Here is a 25,660-nt window from a genome sequence, read left to right on the forward strand (position 1 = left end):
AGGAGGAGGAGGAGGGCGAGGGGAAAAGGAGGAGGAGGAGGAGGAGGAACCCCTTATCATCTCTCTCTCTCTCTCTCTCTCTCTCTCTCTCTCTCTCTCTCTTTGGGCTCCTCCGCCCCTCCCCTGCCCTCGTCTCATGTCAGCCACTGCGGGTGCCAAGGTGCCCACTTCAGGGCACACCATTGGGCAAGGTGCCCAGGGGCTCTGTTTTCTCTCCAGCCTGTAGCAAAGGAGGCCAAGGGGGAGGTGGTTTTTGTCTCTTTGCCTTGCCTTGCCTGAGGAGCCTCTTCGAGCTCCAAAGGGTTAATAATGCATCACAGCCCAAGGTTAGTCAAGGTGACACCTCTCTCCCAGCGCAGGAGGCAAGGATGGATGCCTGGCTTTGGGATCCTTGAGGGAGAGGGAAAGGTCCTGGTCCCACCAGCCCAGGAGGACCCAAGGCCACCAAATGCGTGGCTGCTCCCTTGGCTTGTTCTTTCTTTCTGCACCCCTTTTATTTGGGGGAGGCCTCAGAAAGCAACAGAGAGAGAGAGAGAGAGAGAGGTCAGGTGGGAAAGAAGGGAGTGAGCTTTAGGAATAACAAAGTCCTTGAAGGCTGTCTCCTAGCAACTAAGCCTAACTTGAATGAGTCTGAGGTTCAGAGCAGGCACAAGCAACACACCCACACCTTCTTTTTCTTATTGTCGTGCTTGCCATCCCCGCTTTGTTCCCTGGTCCAGACATCCAAGCTGGGAGTGATGGGAACCATAGTCCAACCCATCTGAAGAGTGCCAGCTTAACACTGTCCTTGTACCTGTTGTTGAAAATCCACTGTCATGGATCAAAGAGCCAGTGTGGTGTAGTGGCTTGAACATGAGTCTATATGACTCTGCAGATCACAGGATTCGAATCCCTGCTTGGTCATGGAAGCCAACTGGGTGACCTTGAGCAGGTCACACTCTCTCAGCCTCAGAGGAAGGGACTGGCAAATGCCCCCTCCCCCCACTGAACAAATCTTGCCAGGAAAACCCTGTGGTAGGGTTCCCTTACAATCACCATGAGCTGGAGATGATTTGAAGGCACACAGCAACACAGCACAACTATCACAGGTGCTATAAGTCTTTCTGCAAATTGCAGTTTATGCCTTTTGTCTGGCAAGGTTTCCCTTTTTATCTGCCCTCTGTCAAATTCTAGCTAAGGATCTAAACCGGGCTCTGCATTACACAAGTTAGGTCAAACAGAAAAGGACACTGAAGGTCTTCCCCATGACATCTGTTATCTGATGGTTTCTTCCTCCAGGTTTGCTTCCATCTGGTCCATAGACCATAGTGTCTGAATAGATGGCTGTTTTTCATCATCATCACCATCTACAACTCCTTGTAATGCTCTGTGTGGAGCCTCCAGAACAGGTGCCATATTGGCTCCCATTTCCATAGCTTGCCTGAGGCACAGCTTTTGTATTGAACAGGCTCCTTCTGTGTCAACCAATGAGTGCTTTGTGCCGTTTATTTTCCATTCATTCTCTGGTTAATGCAGGCATGGGAGAGAAAGTCTGACAAACCCCATGAGGATGGCGCAGAGCATGTCCGGGCCTTCTGCACAAGTGTGTTAGATATGGCTGCCCTTGAAAGAAAGGGTAGGATGCCCTTGAATTTCCTGCCCGCCTCTGCTGGGGTCTGAGCAGGCAGTCTTGAATGTCTCGGTAGATCCTTGCATTGGAGACACTGGCTTCTTATCTGGAACTTTCCATTCCCTTTTAAACCCTTTGTGCAAATTTAGAAACATTAGGTGATACTGAGGTCAAAGCAGCAATTGGCTCCAGGAGTCGGGCGGGTGGAGGGGGGAAGAACTATTATTCATAATAAAGGAAAATGGCTTTATAAATAGCTTCGTAGCAGGTGCGGGAAAGAAAAGGGTTGAGGTGTGTTCTCAGAAATTATTCACATTGTGGTATTAGACCTTCGTTTTGTAAAAGCTGATGCCAGCTGCAGCTGCTGGCCTGGCACGGTTTCTGGGCTGGATCCAGCCAGTGTCCTTTTGGAGATGCCACATCCGGAGCTTCTGGGTTTAAATTCTTAACTAGAATTTGATAGAGGCCAAATGCAGAGGGGAAACCTTGTGAGACAAAAGACAAAACTTGCAATTTGCAAAAAGGCTTATAGCGCTCGTGATAGTTGTGCTGTGCTGTTCTGTGCCTTCAAGTCACCTCCAACTCATGACGATTGTAAGGCAAACCTATCACAGGGTTGTCCTGGCAAGATTTGTTCAGCAGGGGGTTGCCATTCCCTTCCTCTGAGGCTGAGAGAGTGTGACTTGCTCAAGGTCACCCAGTTGGCTTCCATGACTGAGCAGGGATTTGAATCCTGGTCTCCAGAGTCATAGTGGTTCAAACCACTACACCACACTGGCAGTGGATTTTCAGAACAGGTATAAGGACAGTCTTTCTTAAGCTGGCACTCTTCAGATAGGTTGGGCTATGGTCCCCATTATTCCAAGCTTCATTGCCAGTAGGGAAGTACATATGAGTTGTAGTCCAGTACAACCGACACCCTTAGTTGGGTGGAAGGGGGCCTTGTACACCAAACCCTTCAGAGATAAAAAGAAAGAGCAGTGAGATGACACTGTGACTGCCTTGAGGACAGCTTTGAAGAATTTAACCAATGCTTTAGAAAGCAGGGCTTCCCCCCCCAACACACACACACACACACACATATGTATGTATTAAAAAGACCCTTGTTCTTTCCTGCTGGTACAGATGTTTTTTTCAGTGTAAGGAAAAGCAGGCAGTTGTAGTCTACTGTTAGCATCCTGGCTGGAGATTTATGTTTAAACTTATGTCCTCTTAGATACCCCAAGCTCTTTGATTTCTTTTTTATTATTATTATTATTACTATTGTTATTACTAATATTCTTATTACTATTTTTCTTTAAGCGCACACATATGCATCACCCAAGACACCTTGTTGCCGGCAGGTTTCCTCTTTAGCTCATTACAACAGCACCACCTATGACTGTACTCTGGAAAATATGTCCAAATCTCTCTGACGTCACAGCTATTTGCTGACTGCTGCCTGGTTACTAAAGAGTGTGTTAACCCCAAGAGTGCCAGAGCTGTTGTGCTTCTGGTCTCTGTGGATAGTTTCTCTTCCCACTCAGCCCGCAGGGTGTGGGAGTATTTTGATAGGTTTTCTCTTTTAACCACATCCTATCAGTGGGGAAAACAATTTTCTATTGGTGTTCTCTTGTCTACTCCCTTTATAGCAGCCTGAGTGAATATTTCACTTTAAAGGTCAGCAACTATAGAATCCACTCCCACCCACTTTTCTCATGCTGTGTTCCTGGAATCATTTTTGTATAGGGCTGCCCTCTTGATATCAAGTACAGCATGTTACTCTGCTTCTAATCAGTAAAGATAATCCCTGTAAAGCAGTAACTGATACAACCAGATTTCAAAGACTCTGCAGCTCAGTGGAGTAACCCTAGTCATAAATAAAAGTTTTAACTTTTCCTCCTCCTCCTCCTCCTCCTCCTCCTCCTCCTCCTCCTCCTCCTCCTCCTCCTTTTAAGAGCGACAACAAAAATGCTTTAATCACTTATGTAATTTGTATATTAATCTGCCTGATTACAGCTCAGCAGAAGTAGAATGTGTGTGACTTGTACTGCATGGCTTTATTAATATACCACGTAAAAGCAAGTGAAAAGCTGTCTAAGTCTGATGTTATGTAGTATTACATGAGTAATCAGTAGTCCAGGCAGAGACAGATTTATACCTTTCTGCTACCATTTGAATCAGCAGCTGCCAACAGTGTAGAGTATTGTTGTTGCTTTTGTGTGCCTTCATATTGTTTCCAGTTTATGGTGACCCTGAAGCAAACCTATCATGGGGTTTTCTTGGCAAGATTTGTTTGAAAGAGATTTGCCATTGCCTTCTCCTGAAGCTGAGAGTATGTGACTTGACCAAGGTCACCCAGTGGGTTGTTTCATGGCCAAGCAGGGAATTGAACCCTAGTCACCAAAGTTGTAATCCAGCACTCAGAACACTTCACCATGCTGGGTCTCACCAGTACAGTACTCAAGAATTATGCTGGGGAAAAGACATTGTAGTTGGAGGTGTGTTGGAAATGGTGTTTCCCAGAAATGCATTATGAAAGCAAGGATCGCGTGTGTATTTTAAGGCTCAGCATTAGGTATTTTAAGGATCAAGGATCAGGTGTTTGAAATCCAGCTCATCCCCATATTCCACCATGTTTAGATCCCATACAAGTGAGACTGGCAACAAGCCATTGTACTGTAGTGTATATTCTCCCTCCTGAAAGCAGTGCTCCTTAGGTTCTGATCAGCCTGTTAAACAGGACATTCTTCCCCTCCTGCCTTATTCTGTTTTGCTTTTCTAGCTGTTACTCTATATTCTGTGCTTGATTATGTGTGTTTTTAAAATTCATTATATTCATCAGGCTTATGTTCCAATGAGCTGAAAACAGGGTACATGGCTCTTGGCTCCTCAGTCTGTCCTTATAATAATCCTGGGAGGGAGGTTAGACAGAGAAGGAGTAGTTGTCCCATGGTTATCCTGAGAGATTTATGGCTCACTTAAAATTTGCATTTCTCCTAATTAAAAATGAGTCAACTAGACCTGAATCACATTAAGAACATGAGAAATGTTTCTTAATTTTCAGTTTAATGATTAAAAGAAGGCAAAATGCAATTGCTAGTCCTAAACAAAATAGACCTATTGGCTCAGTTTTGTTGCTCTTGTTGTTGTGTGTCTTCAAGTTGTTTCTGACTTACAGCAATCTTAAGGCAAACCTATCATGAGGTTTTCTTGGCAAGATTTGCCATTTTCTTCCTCTGAGGCTGAGAGAGTGTGACATGCCCAAGGTCACCCAGTAGGTTTCTATAAAGGAGCGGCAATTCAAATCCTATGTTACTGCCACACTGCAGAATTAATGCGGTTCAACACCACTTAACTCCCACGGCTTGTAGTTTGTTGCAGCACCAGAGCTCTCTGGTAGAGAAGGCTAAATATCTCTCAAAACTACAAATCCCAGAATTCCATCATATTGAACCATGGCAGTTAAAGGGGTGTCAAACTGCATTAATTCTGCAGATGTAGCCCCAGTCTCCCAGAAACTTAACCTAGCATGCAACCCCTACATCACATTGATTCCATTACTGGCTAGTAAAAGCAGCACTTATGAGAATCCTATTCATTCCATGGATTTACTCACATTGTGATTAGCAATTGGATTTTGGCCCAAAGATCCCCATAGTACTGCATTTTATTTCCAGTTTAGTTCCAATAATTGCCAGCCAAATATCTTTACAAGGTGCAAAGGCAGCAAGCATACTTTCTTGATTGCATGGCCCCTTCCAGTCTTATTCAGTGAAAGGATAATCCTAGATTTGGACATTACATGGATCTGTCATGGCTCATGGATACTTATACAGATCTCATTTGTTGTGAATCTTTCTAACCCTTTAAAATGAGACCATTTATTTGAACAAAACTTATTCCAAAGTAAATGAGCTTAGTGTTGCAGTCTCTATAAGAAACAAGCCAGTGCTTGGAAAAGAGGGTTTTTTTCTACTGCAAAACTGGAAAGGATACTTTTGAGAGTCGTAATTTTTTAAAGAGTAATATTTCCAAGGTCTTTCTCTGACTCACTTCTTTTGGTGGAACACACACATTTCCAAGTTAGTTCAGTTTATTTTGGGTGGAGTGTCACTCATGAAATATGCAGTCTTTCCTACTTTGGAAGTGGCTACAGTTTTTACCCATAACTAGCTACCTAAGGCAGCTGCCTCACTGTGCCTGATGAGAGAGCTGGCCCTGCCTGTACCTTTGAGAGACTTCTCCATGCCCAGATGTTCTAGTACACAGTTGCTTATTCATTCTTGACTGTTCTGTTTGTTCTCTTATTACAGTTAAGATCCTCCTGTTCTACCTGATCTTCTATGGCTGCCTGGCAGGGATCTTCATTGGGACCATCCAAGTTTTGCTGCTCACCATCAGTGAATTCCAGCCCACGTATCAGGACCGAGTCGCACCACCAGGTAACAATGGAGAAAGATAGAAGAGCTGGCCAATCTTTGTCCATCCACCTCCAATTTTCTTTCTTTCTTTTATATCCCACCCTTCTCTGGACAGAAGATACATGATAGTATTGATGAATTTTTATCTGCTGGACAGTGTTGGTTCTAGAATGCCAGTGGTTAAGATTTCACTGCTTCTTTCAAAGGTTGTCTGGTCTGGCCTTCTTTATTTCTTCAGATCTTCTAAGGTCAGACAAGTGATTTACTGGTCAACTGTAGGAAATCTATTACTACATTGCCTTTTGCATCATGAGATAAGTAAGACCTTACTATCTGTCCCATTGTTGTCTCACTCTCCCCCCAAAAGAGCTCAGAGCAGCAACCCTGGAGAACAAGTTTTGACTGATAGCTATGCCCCAAAATGCTTGATAAACTTTTTTGCTTAGCAAGAGATTTAAAGCTGTGCATTGGCATAATCCCAATATTATAGTCCAGTGATCCTTACTCTTTTCAGACGTGGCACAGATCTCTAATTCAGACATCGATTTCTTCATTATTTTATTTCTACCATATATAATGCTGTTGTTGGAAACTGCTACAGGACTATATATTACTTGGTAATGAATCATGAACTATCCCTTGTAATCCAGTGTGCCCACTGGCATTCAGCAAATGAGCTGAGAACCAAAGTGGCTTGTGCCTTATGTTTAAATAGATCATACCATTAGTATTATTGTTGCTGTTCCTTAACAGAAATTAAAACAAAACAAAACACAGGAGAGCATAAAAATGGATGTGTGTCACACCCAGAGCCTTGAAAAATTATTTCAGGACTACAAATCCCAGAATTTCCTACTCAGTATGGCCACATACTAAATAGTGGTTTATGGGAGTAGAAGATAACATCCCCAAGTAACATTTACAACTACATGGTAAGCTGCTTCTGCTAAGATTCTGTTTTGTGCCAACTAAGCTGTCATCTCTCTTTGCATTTGGGCATCCTAAATAGTAAAAGAGAAAAAATAGGCAAGTGCATTCTGAATTAAAGCAAGGAATGTTGGCAACCGATCTTATAGTTGTTTAGATGTTACAAGTGCAGGTTACTTTTAAAAAAATAAGTAGTAGCCTAATCATTCCTTCAAAAAGGAATGGAAGCTGAATTAAGATGAGTACATATAGTCTGGCACTAAAATGTCTTGTGTCACCTTAAAGATTTACAGATTTTATATGACATATTTTTTATGGACTTAAATTGTATGCATTTCTTCATCTTTGAGTTGCCACAATACTTTTTGTTGTTGTTATCATTGCAACAGACTAACATTACTACACTACTGTTACTTATTACCTTAGTATGCTATAGTGGACAATACCTGTATTTATGGCTATCCAAAGTCTTTGCATTGAAAAGAAACTAGAAAGTCAATGAGGAACAGATGTAGGCAATGAGTTATATTCTGATTTTGCCATTCTTACTGAATGTAAGTGGCACTTAATTCATTAGTAAATCTCCACCATGGATGACTTAGAGCAGGGGTAGGCAACCTTTTTGAGCCGGGGGCCGGGTTGCTGTCCCTCAGACAACTGGGGGGCTGAAGCTGGGGGGTGGAGCTGCCACACATGGGGGTGGAGCGCCCACCCTCTGGGGCGGAGCCGCATGCAAGGGCGGAGCTTCTGCTATCCAGGGGCGGAGCCACATGTCAGGGGCAGAGCCGCATAATAATAACAATATTTGCAAAAAGCTACTAGGCAATGCCATAACATAGGAAAAATGCATGCACACTGTCTCAACCCAGAAAAGAGCAAGCAAGTCCATGTGGGGGGATTTTGCAAAGAGAATACCAAAGGACAAGCATAATGATAGCAATATTTGCAAGCATGGAAGCTACTAGGCAAGGCCACAAAACAGCAAAAAATGCATGCCACTGTCCCAATCCAGAAAAGAGCAAGCAAGTCCATGTGGGGGGATTTTGCAAAGAGAATACCAAAGGATAACAACAATAATAATAGCAATATTTGCAACATGGAAGTGACTAGGCAAGGCCACAAAACAGCAAAAAATGCATGCCACTGTCTCAAACCACAAAGGCACAGGTAGTATAACCCCCCTCCCCCAATGACCAAACCTCTCACCTGGCTCAGTGGCTGTGGCTCTCTCTCTCTCCCCTCCCTCTCTTTCTCTCCCTTCCTCCCTCCCTCTCACTCGCACCCTCCCACCCTCTCTCTCTCTCTCCTCCCCTCCCTCCCTCTCTCTCCCCTCCCTCCCTCTCTCTCCTCTTCCTCCCACCCCCTCTCTCTCTCCTCCCCTCCCTCTCTCTCCCCTCCCTCCCTCTCTCTCCTCTCCCTACCACCCTCTCTCTCTCCTCCCCTCCCTCCTTCTCTCTCCCCTCCCTCCCACCCTCCCTCTCTCTCCTCCCCTCCCTCCCTCTCTCTCCTCTCCCTCCCACCCTCTCTCTCTGTCCTCCTCCTCCTCTCCCTCCCTCCCTCTCTCTCCTCCCCTCCCCTCCCCCCATCCCTTTCTGCCTCCTCCTCCTTCCCCCCCACTCCATTTATAGGAGGGAGTAGGGAGGGCAGAGCCAGGAGGGAGGTGGGCGGAGCCAGGAGAGAGGCCCGCTGCGGCTGCCGGAGCGCCGTTTCAGGGCTCCGGCTACCGCAGCGGGCCTTCCAAAGGCCCGTTGCGGCTCCTGGAGCCCCGTTTCAGAGCTCTGGAGGCCGCAGCGGGCCTTCCAGGGGCCCGGTGTGGCTGCTGGAGCCCCGTTTCAGGGCTCCGGAGGCCGCAGCGGGCCTCCTAATGGGCGCTGCCATTTTGTTCTTCAAAATGGCGGCAAAGTCTCACGCAACCTTTATGGTTGTGCGAGACTTCGGCGCCATTTTGAAGGACAAAATGGCAGCCGGAGCGGCCGAAATCAGCGGCGATTTCGGCGGCAGGAGGGACCGGGTGCCGGCGCAAAAGCGCCTGCAGGCCGGAGGTTGCCGACCCCTGACTTAGAGTGTTGTTGAAGCAAAATTCAGCTGAGGACATGGGCAGCTTCTGTAGATGGACTGGAATGTGAAGGACAACCATATTTTCCCATGCTTCAGGCTGACTCAGCATGTAGCAAGTACAATTTGGTGGAGGTGGGTGTTCAAAACATCTTGATTCTAATCCAAGTTTTTTACTTTTCACTTCAGTTATAAATGGAGGTACACATAACTTGTACAATTTCAGGCTGGTTAAATCTGATGAGACTTACTTCAAGTACAGTGCTTGGCAGAAATGTTCTGGTGGCTTAGCAGTTAAGACACCAACTTTAACAAACACAAGGTCGGCAGATTGGCAGTTAAAGACCCAAGCGCCGCATGACAGAGTGAGCTCCTGTCATTAGTCCTAGCTTCTGCATGTAGATAAGTAGGTACCACTTTAGTGGTTACCTCGGCATTTAGTCATGCTGGCCACATGACTACAGAGTCATCTTTGACAATGCTGTCTCCCTCAGCATAGTAACAGAGATTGGCATTGCCCCTTGCATTTGAACATGACTAAACAACCTTGTCAAAGGGGAAGCCTTCACTTTTACCTTTACTTTTTTATGCCAAGACAAAGTCTAGAAAAGTTACCTTTTTCAGGACAACTCTTCAAATCCCTCAGGCAGTATTGGAGATTGCGGAAATTGGTATTCTGGTCCAAAAAGGATTTTTTTCTGCTCTGAGAGGAGGCATAAACTTTATGGGTGTCTTGCTTTTTACTTGCTTGGTTAGCATCTGACCATCCTGACTTTTGTTTGCATGAACAGGAGTGTAGTTGTGGCTTCTTTTGTCTGCTAGATGCTTAGCATTGCAGCAAAATTTGGCCATATTAGACACCATAATGGGAAAAGAAATTATCAGAGCTCACTGTCTCCAAGCTAGTTCTGATATAAGTGTGAATAGATAAGATGAGTTGGCAGTGCGGCAGCACTTCTGTTTGTTCCATTCACCCTCTATTGTGTTATCTGGTCTTACCAGCCGGTAAGAACCAGCAGAGAGTGTGTGTATGTGTCACATGGAGAGGGGAGGGGAGTCTTTCAAACTGCTGCTCCAAATGACCCTGAGGCTGCTCAATATTGGGGACAGACATGATTTACTGTATATGTCTCTTGCTCCGAGTAAAACAGTCCAGAAGCTTTTAATAACATGGTATTGAAACAACTTTAGCCAAGCTGCCAGAATGCTGATGGATTTGCTGGCTCCAAGTAGCCATTGCTATATGCGCAACCAGCCTCAACTTAGTTGTGTCCCTGTCTCTCTCCTGCTGTCCTATTTAGAGTTTGAGAAGTTACCCTTTGGGGTTTCAAGTCCCAGAATCCAACCAGACAATATGGACAATGGTCATGCTGGCTAAAGGATTGTAGGTGTTGTAGTCCAAAAATGTAACTTTTCCATACTCTGATTTAAATGTTGATTTTTGTCTAGGATAAAACTAGACATTCTTGCTGGAAACAATTTGTTTTTTAATGCTCCTATAGCTGACCACAACCCAACTGTAATGGGAAGTAAATGGCTCTGAGAATTGGGTCATGTCTTAGAGTTTATTTGTTCATTCATTCATTTATTGAATTGCTATCCAGCCTTTCTCCCAAAATGGGATTCAAGACAGCTTACAACATTTTTGTAAAAAAAAAAAAAAAAGCTAAAAATTAGTTTACAAAAGTTAAAAAAGAATTAAGCAGCAATATTATTTTTACAAATTATTCAAAACACTTAAAAATGCTAAGACATATTTAAAACATAATTTCTAGCAAAATATCAAAAATAAAGCACATCATTTTATGCACACACATGACTGCTCCAAAATTCAAAGACCTTCCTAAACAAAAATGCCTAACTCTGCTGATGAAAAGTAAACAGGGAGGAGGCCAAATGGACCTCCTGTGGCAGCCTTTGAATAGCCACAGAGAAGGCAGTCTCCCAAGTTCTCACCAAATGTGTCTGCAAAGGTGACAGTACTGAGAGAAAGCTGTCCCCTACAGATTGTAAAGCTCACATTGGTTTGTATAAAGAGAGATGTTATTTCAAGGCATGTAGGGTCAAATCCAGCACTTTGAATTCTGTCCAGAAACAGACTGGTAGCCAGTGAAGATGTTTCAATAGGGATGTTGCATGATCCCTGTAACAAACCCTGGTTAACTACCTGACTACAGCATTTTGGATCTGCTGAAGTTTGACAGGCTCATGTAGAACATTTTACAGTAGTCCAGATAGGATGTAATCAAGGCATGCATCACCATAGCCAGATCCTACTTCTCAAGGAACAGGAGTTGCTGGCAATCTTCAGCTGTGCAGATGCACTGCTGGCCACAGCTGAAACCTAGGCATCCAGGCTTAAATCTGAGTCCAGGAGTATGCCCAAGCTGGCAACCTGAGATTTTAGAGGAAGTGCAACCCTATCTAGCACAGGCTGAATCCCTATTTCCTGATCTGCCTTCCAACTGACCAGGAGCACCTATATCCTATCTGGATTAAGTTTCCATTTGTCCACCTTCATCCAGTCCATTAATGACAGAAGACACTGGTTTAGTACAGAAACAGCTTCCTTGTAATTGGAAGGAGAGAGAGAAAGAGAGAGTTGTGCATCACCAGCTTCCAATAGTGGGCCGGGTGTTGTTGGGAGGGTAGGTTATGATGAACTGACTTATAGAAATTGGCACCTCTAGAGAGTGAATGTATGTGTAAGAAATAAATGTCTGGCAGGTAGAGCTTTGATTCTCAATTAGTGTGGTCATCAGGCATAGGGAGCAATTTTAGAGTCCACTGCACTAAAGGAGTCTACTAAAGGTGTCTTTTAGTATGCCTGTTTGTTTTCTCCAGTGAGAAGGTGACTGATGCATCTAAAGACATAGTTGCTACAACAGGAAAATTGGCACCCTCCAGTTTTGGCATAGAGTAGCCCAGCTCCCCCAGAGTAGGAATACAATGGCCTGTTACAGACTGCCAAAATAAAGTGGCTTCGGGTCTCTTTGGAGGTCTGCTTTTTAAATGATGCATGCATCCTAAGAATCCAGAAGCTGCACCAAAGCTGCACTCCAGTGCTTAGGAATGGCTTTGGCGCGACCTCTGGACTCTTAGGACCCATGCATCATTTAAATAGCATACCTCCAAAGAGACCCGAAGCAGCTTTATTTTGGCAGTCTGTAACAGGCCAATGTGTCTCTTAACCCCGAAGTAAGCCCTATACAGTACATGTCCAATTGGTGGGCATTTTGTAGGATACAGTCAGAGCTTAGATAAGTTACTTCTTAAGCATGTAACATCCACAACTCCCCTACTGCTGAAGATTATGGGAGCTTTAGTCCCAAAAAGTAACCATTCCAAACTTTGGATATAATATTCATGTAGGTATTAAGCTAGGCAATGGACTACACACTTTAATATAGTATTTCCATTTTGAAATAAAATACAGTCGGCCCTTCTTATACATGGATTTTTTATACATGGATTCAAGCATACACAGTTTGAAAATGTTCAAAAAAAGTATAAATTTCAAATATCAAACCTTGATTTTCCATTTTTATAAGGGACACCATTTTGCTATGTCATTATATTTAATGGGACTTGAGCATCCACAGATTTTGTTATCCACGGGGGATCTTGGAACCAAACCCCAGCGTATAACAAGGGTCCACTGTATGTTAAATGCAATTCTAAGGCCTGTTACAGACAGCCAAAATAAAGCTGCTTCGAGTCACAGTGGAGGTATGGTGTTTCAATGATGCATGCGTCCTAAGAGTCCAGAAGCCACACCAAAGCCACGCTCCAGTCCTTAGGGCTGGAGCGTGGCTTTGGTGCAACTTCTGGACTCTTAGGACGCATGCATCATTGAAACACCATACCTCCACTGTGACTCGAAGCAGCTTTATTTTGGCTGTCTGTAACAGGCCTTTGATACAGAATAGCCAACCTTCAAGTAATGGTCAGAATCTGGTAGGTTGGTGCCTTATTGCCAGATTTCTGACAGTACTTCTGCTATGGGGATCAGATGTCTCTTGTTCTAATAAATTTGTTTCATAAAACACACACTGCATACACCCTTTATACTAGGGAGCACTATATTTCTACTAAATTCCACGATGTAAACTCTCTAGTTCTTAATTTTCTCCTTGCTTTAAAATCTAATTGTAAAAGCCCAACAGATTTCTGGTTCAGTTCAGTGGTAACCCTTTGAATCCTAGCAAGATTGATTTTCATTTCCTCTGTGATTTGACATGGCTGTCATATGACTTTGACCCTGGAGGCTGTAACATGAAAGAGTCTCTCATTATGAGGAACCCTTTGCTCTGTGAATGTGAGCTGGGATGTATACTCCAGATCACCCTCATATGGTTCCTTTTGCTCTCGTACATGATTCCCATTGCTCTGGTCCAGGCTTCTCCAATTAATTTCCATCTAGATGGACTGACCTACAACTTCTGTAATCCTAAATTGGCTAGAAATTATGTGCATAAGAAATGCAACATATACAGAGAGCACTAGCTCTTTTTTAAAAAAAACTTGTTTTCCACTCCTAAATTTTAAACTAAAATTAATTGACTGCTATTTTAAAAACAGAAATAATTACATTCCTAACTGTCTTTTCAGATATTGAGTGTAATGCATTCAGTACCTACCCTTAGCATGAATATCTGGCAAATTTGGGGAAACATTGTTTTTGACTAAAGATCTCAGAATTCCTTAGCTGCCACATCTTGGGGTTGCAATCCAAAAAAGTAACCCTTTGGAATATTTGTATCTGGTCTTTTCTATTAAGAAGCAAAGACCCATGTCATACATAAGTAGCAGTACTTCCCATTAAAGTATGTGCCTTTTACAAATCTGATAATTTGTAGTTTATCAGCCTAATAAAAATTTATCGGCCTAATAAATTTGAAGGAGCACGATTTCTGCTTTTTATTCAAATATAGATACAGCCTCTCAAAATTAAGTAAGGAATTAATTTCCATGTACTGAATAATTAGTTATCGAACAGTGCAGCTTGTAATAACATAATGGAAGCATGTGCAACAGTTGTATTAAAAAGAAAGGCAATGGTAGATAAAAGAACCATATTCTTTGGCTGCGGGTCCCTTTTGGCTGAGGACTAAAAGGGATGTGTATACAAGACCACTGGAGAGGAGAAGATGAAAAGGTGTGATGATGGTGGTCTTCAACTATCTGAGGAGCTTGTCGCACAGAAGATGGAGTAGTCTTCTTCACTGTCATTCCAGAGGACACAATGAGAATGAGTGGGTTGTCATGTCAGGAAAGCAGATTGCAACTAAACATTAAGGGGAATTTCTTAAGAGTAAGAGCTTTTTGATTTTGGAACAAACTGCCTCAGCACACAGAGTGCTCTCCTTCTCTAGAAATAATTAAGCAGAGGCTAGACAGCCATCTCTAGGGATTTTATAGTTCTGTATTTTGCATTGAAGATTCTGCACTAAAGTGAGGGGTTGGTCTAGGTGATCTTTAAAGCCATTTCTAACTCTTTTAGTGAATGTTACGTTATGATTATTAGCACTAAGAACTAGTGTTGTAGCCAACCAGGAAGCTCTTGCCTGAAGTCTATGAGGTGATTTTCTCAGGTTGCTACTGTTTAATATGTGATGTGCATACCTATGATAGAACACATTATGAAAATCACAGTGAATCATCTGAATGTGACTTTCCAGCAATTTTAGAATTTCAGATCCAAGACATCCTCGGCCTGTTTGCATGTTTTTAAATATTTTGACGTATGGTAATACAAGGAAGAATGAGTTGGCCCTTACTTGCTGCATGTTGTAATATCTGAAATGTATGTCTCTTCTACAAGGAAGTTACTAGTGGTTCCATGTGGATATTTCCATGACATGTTGCAGACATCATATTTGCACATATGCTTGTCAACATTGAGTAACACTGGAAATTTCCAAGACAGTTTCTGTATGTTATCTAGAACTTGCAGACAGTACTTTATGGACTACAACTCCCAGAAACCCTAGGAGTTTCCATGCTCTCGGAGTTTCCATGCTCTCATCACTCCTGTAGGACATAAATAAGCTTTTTCCAACATCTAGAGGCTGTGAACTGCAATTCTTAGCACTCTTCACTTTTTAACACACAGAGACTGATAGGACCTAAAGTACAAAAACTTCTGAGAGTTGCCCAGTTGGAAAAGGCATACACACTTTCCTCCCCAGATGCTATCACTAACCTGTTCAAATAGTCTAAAGAAGTTGCTTATCTCAAATGCAAGATAATCAGTGAGAACTATATGTTGAACATGGCCATGATCCAGCACAGAGCTCAGTATTGATTGAAAATGGCCCATCTTGTGCATTTCCACCAAAGATCCAATACATTAAAAATGTTGCTGTTTCCACAACTCAGTCAAAAGATAGGTGAAGTTCACTGCGATTTAAAATAAAAAAAATACAACCTGGAAAAAGTAGCTGTCATGGTTGGCTCATTTGCCATAGTTTCAAATCTTCTCCCCCACAACATAGACCAAATGATTTATCTCTTGCATGACTTCTTTACATCTTATTCTGAGTCACATAAAAACCCACTGATTACTAATTTGCAAAACCTGCACCTGTAACCTGCATCTGTTATCTGTGGAAATTTCCATCTCTCTTTCCAGATCATGGAAGAAATACATTGAAGCAACAAATAATGAAGCTACCTATTACAGGTTGTAATGGTTGTTGTGTGCCTTCAAGTCATTTCCAACTTATGACAACCCTAAGGTGCCCCTACAATAGGGTTTTCAAAAGCTAGGGTTGCCATAACCCGGCGGCCCCCGTGCCATTCACGGTTTCGGGGGGCCCCTCCCGGTCACGGTCCGGTTTGGGCCCCCACCCGTGCCTTGTTCCCGGTTTGGGGGGTCCGCTCCAGCCATTGCCGCTGCTGCTAATGCGGCTGCTGCGGCGCCGACCCACCTCCTCCTCCTCCTCCGGCTCAGCCTTCCTCCTCTTCCTCGGCGGGCCGGCGGCAGAAGCGCCGCTGCCACCGCGACCCCACTGGGAGGGCTTGCGCGCTGCCCAGGCCTCAGTAGGGGCCAGTGGCAGCGCGCGCACCTTCCCCATTCCCTCCGCGTGCGCGCTTGCCCCGCTTCCCTTCCTCCCGCGCCAGGCATCCTAAGGAGGAGGAGGGGGGAGAGGAGGAGGAGGAGGAGGAGGAGGAGGAGGAGGAAGGAGCTGGAGGAAGGGTGTCTGAAGGCCAGGGCAGAATTGGGCCACAGAAGGAAGAGGAGGAAGAAGAGGAAAGCTGAGTCAGTGGCCATTAGGTCTGCCTTGGTATTTTGGGGGTTTTAAATTATTTTTTCAAATATAAAATACTTATTTTATTTAATTTTTTTAATTTTTATTATTGCTTTTTATTTTTTATTTTATTAATTTTTATTATTGCTTGTTTTTATTTAATTTTATTAATTTTTATTATTGCTTGTTTTTATTTAATTTTATTAATTTTTATTATTGCTTGTTTTTATTTAATTTTATTAATTTTTATTATTGCTTGTTTTTATTTAATTTTATTAATTTTTATTATTGCTTGTTTTTATTTAATTTTATTAATTTTTATTATTGCTTTTTATTTTTTATTTTATTAATTTTTATTATTGCTTGTTTTTATTTTTTATTTTATTAATTTTTATTATTGCTTGTTTTATTTTATTTTATTAATTTTTATTATTGCTTGTTTTATTTTATTTCATTAATTTTTATTATTGCTTGTTTTTATTTTATTATATTAATTTTTATTATTGCTTGTTTTTATTTAATTTTATTAATTTTTATTATTGCTTGTTTTTATTTTATTTTATTAATTTTTATTATTGCTTGTTTTTATTTTATTTTATTAATTTTTATTATTGCTTGTTTTTGTTTTATTTTATTAATTTTTATTATTGCTTGTTTTTGTTTTATTTTATTAATTTTTATTATTGCTTGTTTTTTATTTTATTACATTAATTTTTATTATCAAATATATACACCCCTGCCTTGTTTTTTATTTATTTTTTCATTATTTTTTATTATTAAATATATGCAAGTGCATTTTTTGTGTATTTATGGTGCTTTGAATGCTAACAAGTCTGCCTTTCTTGGCCAATTATAGTGATGATGATGATGATGATGATGATGATGATGATGATGATATCAACAAGCCTCTGAAGCACGGCCAATGTAACTTGCTGTGATTTTTACAAACTCATGCGCCCTGAGGAAAAACCACAGTCCCTTGCCCAAGTACACACTTCTGAGATGTACAGTTGAACCCGAGGGCAAGTCCATTTCTGCCATCTGTCTAAGAATAATGCCTAAATGTCCTCCATTTTGATCATGCCTAAAACATGCATTTATATTAACATTTTTTAAAAAAAACTCAATTTTTTGCGCATCCTCCATTGTTATAAAATGTGTCCTACATTTGAAAATGTTGCCCTACATTTGTCCTACATTTGTCCCGGTTTGGAGGTCCTCACTTATGGCAACCCTATCAAAAGCTGAGAGTATGTGATTTGCCCAAGGTCATCCTGTGGGTTTCCATGGCCATGCAGGGATTCAAACCCTGGTTTCTAAAGTCATAGTCCAACACTACAAAGATTACAAATTACCAATTTGTTTGAATAAAAAGGGCTGGATAGAGCCAAATGTCAAAATATCATGCTTGAAAACAAGTTACTCGGTATAATAAGAAATATTTTGGTTAACTTTAAAGTTCCAATTTCAGGCCAGTTTAACAGATTATTAGAAACATTTTGATGGGAGGTTATTACGTTTTATGCCATACTTTTATCAATCTTATGGAGTTTTTTTAAGTAATGAAAAATGAAAAAGTAGTGTGATGAGTTACTTTGAAAATGTAGCCAGCAAGGATAATTAATTACTTCTCAAACACATTAACAGGTAATGGGGATTATTTGTTTTAGAAAAGTAACATTTCTAGCTCATTTATTCATTTGAAACTCAGTCTTAGAAGCCAAGTTATATTTCAATCAAACTTCAAGTGATGGTATTTGCCAGAACCCACATACTTCTACAGGACTCAGTAAGATGATGCCTTGTTTAGGCCTCCTCCCCACCATTATCACTTGGATCTCCCACTGAAGTTCTGTTGCAGTAATCACCAGCTCTCTCACAGGTTTACCTAGACTTGCCTGTAGTGAGCCAGAAACATTGTATTCCTACTCCTCACATCATTACAACATTATCATCTGATTAAAAGACAGATTACAACATTGTCACCTATTTCTGTGGAGGAACCCAATTGATCTGCAACTCAAGGAAGAACAAACATGTGGAACACATTTATTTCCTTGTGCAGGGGATATATTTGTCCCTCTTGGAAGGTAGAAATATCACTGGAATGAGAAGGAAAGCGTGTTCTGTTATTCCTACTCCTGAATGAGGCAGCATTCAGCTCTTTCTTCTAGAGGCTGGAAAAATTACTTTTTTTACTATAGGTCCCAGTCATGAGAGTTGGTAGTCCAAAACAAACAAACAACTTTGCCATGCTTGGTATCGTATTAAAGCTTGGGACAGATGCTATTCAGACAGAACAACTAGGACTGTTAAGATAGAACAAACAAGACAGCAGGTAATGATAAATCTATATTTTGCATTCCAGGTGTGGATTTTTTCTAACAGGATTATCCTTTTTCATATAATTCAGTGCAGTTTTTGATGCCTATGACTAAGAGGTCTAGTGGCTATGTCTATGCAATGGTTTCTGAATAGGGTTGCCAGAATGAAAACTGGAGAGGGCTCATGTACTTTTAATAGTTGTGTAGAAGAGGGAATTTCAGCATATGTTGTTTGACGCGTAACCACATAACAAGCGACACTTGCTGAATTTTCCTCTTCTAAGGGACATGTATGTCAAGTTGTGTCCAACTCTACGGGGCAGTGCTCAGCTCTGTTACTTAGCCAAAGAGGTCAGCATTGTCAAAGACAACTCCGTGATCGTGTGGCCAGCATGGCTGAACAGAACGCTGTTACCTTCTCACCAAAGTGGTACCTATTTATCTACGTATCTTATGCTAGGTTGGCAGAAGCTGGAAATATTGATGGGAGTTCACTCCGTCATGCAGAGCTTGGGTCTCAAACTGCCGACCTTGCAATTGTCAGAGTCAGCATCTTGACCGCTGAGCTACTCAATCTCTCTTCTAAACAACCATTAAAAGTACAGAAACCCTCTCCAGTTTTCATTCTGACAACCCTAATTCTAAAGTACAATGAGTCCTTAGTATCTGCTAGTGTTTGGTTCTAGGACCCCCCCATGGATACCAAAATCTGTGGATGCTCAAGTCTCATTAAGTACAGTGGCATAATAAAATGGTGTATCTGTTATAAAATGGCAAAATCAAGGTTTGCTTTTTGGAATTTATATCTTTTTGGAATATTTTCAAGCCATAGATGGTTGAATTCATGGATAAAAAAATCTGTGGATATGGAGGGCCAGCTATATATATTTAGATGATTCTGTTAAGAAGTAGCATGAGAACACAGAAGAGAAAAGAAGAATAAGAGGGTAAAGCAGCCTCACCAAGCAGACTTTTTTAAAACAGATGTGGCATGCTTTGATTCCCACAACCAGATAGCATGGCCTGACGGGGGATGATGGGAGTCAGCGTGGCATAAAGAAAGCCAACTAGGAAAAAGTTGTTTTGTTCCTGAATGCTGGAACCTTCTATGCTTTCGCCCCTAACAAATGAGAGCTGAGTCTGTCAAGAATCTATATTGTGCACCAAACAATGCTGTGTCCAGTGAACTGTGCTAGACAGATTGCCCTGAGGAAATGTTACTACATTTGTGTTTGGCTGCTGTCCCAAACAATCCAAGAACAGGGATTATATCGTCTGAACTCAAAATGTAAATTTATTTTCACTAACATTCCCTGTCATGATGTGCAGGTCTTTATTTGGGACACAGGTGCAGTGCTCAGCATGCAAAATCCAGAGCCTTTTCAATAAGCACTCTGGTCCTGACTCATTCAGAATATAGGGCACCTGCTTACAAGTACAGTATTCAGAGTCACTTAGCAGTCCAGAAAGTTTGCAAATGTGCCCCCCACCTCTAACTCCTGTAGGAAACATTTGCCACTAAGAACAAAGATCCGGGTAGATAGAAAAAGGCAGTGAGAGGATACTCCTTTACTGTGTTTAGGATTTTTTCTTCCTTCCCAACTTTCTCCATCTATTTGTGGTGAAGCGTTTAAGATTTGAAACAAGCATCTGAATGCAACTGTAACAATTGTTTCTGTTGATCCACTCTCCATCCCTCTTTCTTGAAGAACAGATCTGTATGTGCTACACACATAAAACTGATCTAGTAATTTAGGTCCAAAGCACATTGCAGAAATAAACCAGTTTGAGACTGCTCTAATGGTCTGATGGCTTTAAAAGGGGGGGGGGGGGGGATGGAGGAAGTGAGCTTTGTAGTAAGTGAAGTTAGAGATTTCACAATCTCAATTCATCCAGCAAGAATGAGGAAGAAATTAAATTTGGTTTACACTAAAATGTGAACATACTGAATTTACATTTTACAAATCATTATGCAAACTGAAATGCAATTATCCTTTGACATGTGTATTTTTCCAGATTTTGTGATGCATTTCTTCAGTTGCTTAAAAAAGTATGCAAATATACATATGCAAAAATGTGCATATTGGGAGGAAGTGGACACAAAACTGAATTAGAGAAAATAACAATAAGTAGTGCATTATATTAAGCAACATTCCTTAAAACATATATATTCAGTAAAATTGTGTACAAAATGCATATATTAAGATAAATGTGCACAAATAGTACAAATGTTAAGATTAATCTTTGTTTAACATAATCAGAGCAGTGGAAACAGGACAAAACTAAATTTAGACTGGGAAAATTAAAAACAACAACTAAGGGCAGCTGAAATGGACAAATTCATCCACCAATCAGTCAGCAGCTTTCAATGTAATAGCAAGTGGGTACATGACTGATTTATTGGCACTAATGCTAGATTTGAATCTGTTCCCAGCAAATGAGAATATACCAGGATAGACTTGTCATCTCTAGCCTATTGATGTGTGGTCATTTGGAACAAAAGCTTTGGCTGCTTCAGATTTAAACTGAAATTACTGCATTTTAGTTCACTTACAACAAAGTGTCAGCCCTCTCCAATGTTTCATTATCCATGGACTGTAAGGTGAACGGTTGGTTGGTGGAGAGAATGGAAGGCTCTGCCCCTTAGTTTTGTACTTTTGGGGGGTAATATTGCAGAAGCTGGCTATGCGGGCTGGGTGATCCTGGGAATTGATGCTCCGAAAGAAGCATTGAAGATGTGCAGGAGAAACCAGTTGTGTGCGTCACAGAGACCAGAAAGAAGAAGTGACATTCCCAAATTCTGGAAGATCTATAGCAGCCACTGTACATATACATAATGGGCTTTCAATGCAAGTGTGGTGTATTTGTTGTAAATGAACTTATAAGCTGTTCTTATAAATGTATGTAGGTTGGGAGGAGGTTGTAGATGGGCTGTGTCTTTCTGTCATCCCAGATAGCACATATTCATTCCACATGGACATGAATGAACGGCTGAAAAGTAGTTCTGCTATTTTCCAGTCTGTCAGAAAGTCTGATCAGCTGCAGCCCTTTTCCTTTCAATTCTTGATGGGCCAGAGGTGTAGATATCTGGGTTAGTAGCTTTCACAAACCAGTGAAATCACCTTCCTCTCCCCATACCCATCATGCTGGTCAGTGATAGGAGCTGTAGTCCAACTCCAGGTTGGGAAAGGCTGGTTTAAAGTGATCCTTCTAGAGTTCTCTATAGAGATGATTCCTTCTTCCTGGCCGTAAACCATAGCTCTTCCTTTCCCTACTTTATCAGCAATTTGCTTATCATTAGGGATGCCTTCTACATAATGCAAGACTCCTTGTCATTTTAGGTGCCTTTCATGAGAAAGGCTTTTGATCTACCTTTGAAATACTTTGGAATTCATACTTTTGCATAAGATTGGTGATTGGTGAACTCACAGCAGGTGTAGGTGTAATGGCTTAGTCATGATCAAATTTATATTCCTGGATTGAAAACTCTGCTGAAATCTCTCCTTTGAATACTTCAATCATAAATGAGTGGACTTATATATGGTAATAGCAACCACATTGTTGAAGTATGGTTCTTTATGTAGCTAACGCAAAACCATCCATGCAAATGGCAGGGTTTGATACAGTAAATCTATAGGCATTAAAAGTCAAAGAAGCAGGAATGGCCAATATAGTTCAGAGAACACCAGGCACACTTAGTAGGTACAAAAAGCTGGCTGATGTCTGGTGGGGAAGAAGACAGGAGGGTGAAGAGAACAGAATGAAGTATTCTGAAAGAAGGCATGACTGGATGGCTCAAACAAACAAGGACATCCCTACTGCAATCTTTTGTTTCAGCTTCTGTTAATTATGCCTGTTTATATTTTATCTAGCACTTAATAAGGCAATAGAAAGTACATTTCTATACTGCTTATCAGTGACCTAGGACTCTCTTAAGCAATTTACAATGTGTAATCCAATTGCCCCCAGCAAACTGGGTACTCATTTTTCTGACCTACGAAAGGATGGCAGGCTGAGTGAACCCTGTCTGGGATCGAACTCACAACCTTGTGACTGCAGTACTGGCATTACAGGGTTCCCTAATATGGGGGCATGATCTCGATGTCATGGTGTTCAGACATGAAAAATTTAGATGGAAATCATGAACTGTACAGCATTTTCATAGGTAGCTGGTCTGAACTGTCATTTTGAACATACGTCTTCACTTTGGCCCAAATGACTCAAAACTAGGGATGGAAAGCAGGGATTTGACTTGATAAATCTTAAGAAAAGTAGCATTTTTGTATATCCCAAGTCTAGTTGTGATAAAAAGTGCACTTTGCCTTGAGCATTCACATTTTTGTGTTCCTTACAGGGTAATTCCAAGGAATAAATAATGTGCATATTTTAAACTGCAAATGACTAAAATGCACATAGAACTATGCAAAAATTACAATGTAATTAGTCAAAAAAAGATGCATAAATTAGATGGAGAGAATAGATATATATTGGCAAATTTTTAAAATTGTTCATGTATTTTAGTGTGGAAAGAGATCGCACAGTTGTGCAGTTTGTGCAACTACAAAGCACAGATGGAAAGAAAATGCAGATGGCATTTAAAGAAATTCAGTGAAATCTGAAGTAGGAAATTTTCACATCCCTACTCAAAAGTGCTTGTGGATTATTTGTCTGTCAATCAGTGAAATGATTTCGATTCGCTGTCTTGTAAGAGAGTCTTCATACATAGGGTTGCCATATCCCGCCTGGGGGCAGGACTTTCCCGGTTTGGGGCGGGTCTGCACGGTCCCGCCCCGGTTTGGCTCCACCCCCAAGATTGCCCCCACCCCCCGGTGACGGATGCCAGGCAGGGAAAGGAGCCTCGCCTCAGCGAGGCCAGTTCCCTGCCTGGGCTCCTCCGTAGGCAAGGGAGGCACCCAGGCAGGGCCAAAGGGTCTCACCTCAGCGAGGCCCCTTTCCCCTGCTTGGCCGCTTCCTCCGCCGGTGACGGAGGCAGCCTGACAGGGCCAAAGGGCCTCGCCTCAGCGAGGCCCCTTTCCCCTACCTTGCCGCCTCCTCTGCCGGCGACGGAGGTGCCCAGGCAGGGGAAAGAGCCTTTCCTCTTCTTTCTCCTCCTCCTCTTCTTCTGCCTCCTCTCCTCCTCCTCTTCTTCCTCCCCTTCCTCCTCTTCTTCCTCCCCTTCCTCTTCTTCTTCCTCCTCCTCTTCTTCTTCCTCCTCTCCTCCTCCCCTTCTTCTTCATCTTCTTCCTCCTCCTCTTCTCCTCCTCCTCTTCTTCCTCCCCTTCTTCCTCTTCTTCTTAATCATCTTCCTCTTCCTTCTTCCTCCTCTCCTCTTCTTCTTCTTCCTCCTCCTCCCCTTCTTCTTCTTCCTTTCCTCCTCCTCCTCCTCCTCCCCTTCTTCATTTTCTTTCTCCTCTTCTCTCTCCCCTTCTTCCTCTTCTTCCTCCTCCTCTTCTTCTTCCTCCTCTCCTCCTTTTCCTCCCCTTCTTCTTCATCTTCTTCCTCCTCCTCTTTTTCTCCACCTCTTCTCCTCCTTCTCCTCCTCTTCTTCCCCTCTTCCTCCCCTTTTTCTTCCTCTCTACTTCCTCTTCTTCCTCCTCCTCCTTTTCCCCTCTTCCTCCTCCTCTTCTTCCTCCTTTTCTTCTCCTCCTCTTCCTCCTCCTCTGCTTCTTCCACTCTTCCTCCTCTTCTTCTGGTTTTTGGCCAGAAAGGGAAGCACATTTCTGCCATCTGTCTAGGAATAATGCCAAATGTCCTCCATTTTGATCATGCCTTAAAAACATGCATTTATATTAACATTTTTTAAAAAAATATCAATTTTTTGCATGTCTTCCATTTTAAAAATGTGTCCTACATTTGAAAATTTTGTCCTACCTTTATCCTACATTTGTCCCGGTTTGGAGGTCCTGACTTATGGCAACCCTATTCATACATGACAACCTTTCTTATAGGAGAGCATATAAGAAAGCAGGGAAAGTGGACGTTCGTCTATACTCTCATGTATAAATGCTGCAACTTCCAAACAGTTATAGAGGTAGCAATGACACCATTAAGAAAAAATAACTATGGCTGGAATTCTCCTAGTGCTTCCATGCCAGTGTGTAACTATACCAGTGTACATGGTTATCACATGAAGAATACTGTACACCCTGCAGCCAAATAAAGAATTGGAGAATTTTAGGCTGCTTGTGTCCAGCAGATTTCCCGTGCCTGTCTTCACATCACTGTGCAACCCTGAAAAAGTTTCAGCCGTTAATATAGTCCCACCAAAACATTTTAACCAGTATTTCTTGAATATTCATGCATAACTGAACATATATGTTGGTGTCTCTATCCATTTACAGGAGTGTAGGGGAAAGATCATGTAGAATAGGACTAAGATGAAGTATTTTGCAGCCCTCACTGGTGTGAGGACATGGCCTATATGCAAACATTCTGGATTGGTATGTGGTTTGGTGAGCTTGTTTCTTTATGCAAAGAGTTACTTATTTCATTTCTATACCACCTTGTAGCTGAAGTTCACAAAATAATATATACACCCCTGCATTGCCTTTGTTCCTATTTAGCTTACAGCCACAGAGAAAGCCTTAATTTTCATGCAAATGAGAATCCTAATGCTAGGACCTAAGCATTACTTTACTTTCACATTTGTGTGTATTTACATACACACACCATTTTTTTGTATCTTGTTGGTCTTTTTGTATGTAGCCTGTAACCTGAAAATAAGAGAATCTTAAGATAAAAAAAAAATAACCTCTTACAGCTGGAATTAGTGTAGTGTAATGACTAGTGGTGAGTAGTAAGAGCTCCTGAAAATCCACTGGCTGGCCGGAGATCCAGGGACAAGTGGTCCAAAAAATAATTTTTCCAACCTTTAGTTCTAATCGTCACTTAATGAATTCATAAAATGTGGTGTGGTCTTTAGTTAATCTCTTGTTCTCCTTATCTCTGCCTGACAATGATATATGTAAGAACTCCATGAAATCCTAAAGTATGGTTTAGAATTTGACAGTATCCACATTTATTACCCACTGCGTAACTGCACTTGTTCAGATGTTATAGTACAAGGAGAATTTATGTGGGTTCTCAACA

General features: G+C 41.7%; 1 protein-coding gene across 1 annotated transcript in view; it reads left to right on the forward strand.

Moving 5' to 3' along the window:
* ATP1B1 (ATPase Na+/K+ transporting subunit beta 1) overlaps positions 1-25,660 on the forward strand; it is a 43,787-nt gene that overhangs the window by 1,444 nt on the left and 16,683 nt on the right. The window contains exon 2 of the mRNA XM_089512437.1: positions 5,905-6,033. Coding sequence (XP_089368563.1) covers positions 5,905-6,033 — 129 coding nt within the window. The remainder of the gene's footprint in view (positions 1-5,904; positions 6,034-25,660) is intronic.

This window comes from Sceloporus occidentalis, unplaced genomic scaffold (assembly GCF_023333645.1).
Source record: "Sceloporus occidentalis isolate IW3139 unplaced genomic scaffold, rSceOcc1.0.p SCAF_2, whole genome shotgun sequence".
NCBI classification, from domain to species: Eukaryota; Metazoa; Chordata; class Lepidosauria; order Squamata; family Phrynosomatidae; genus Sceloporus; species Sceloporus occidentalis.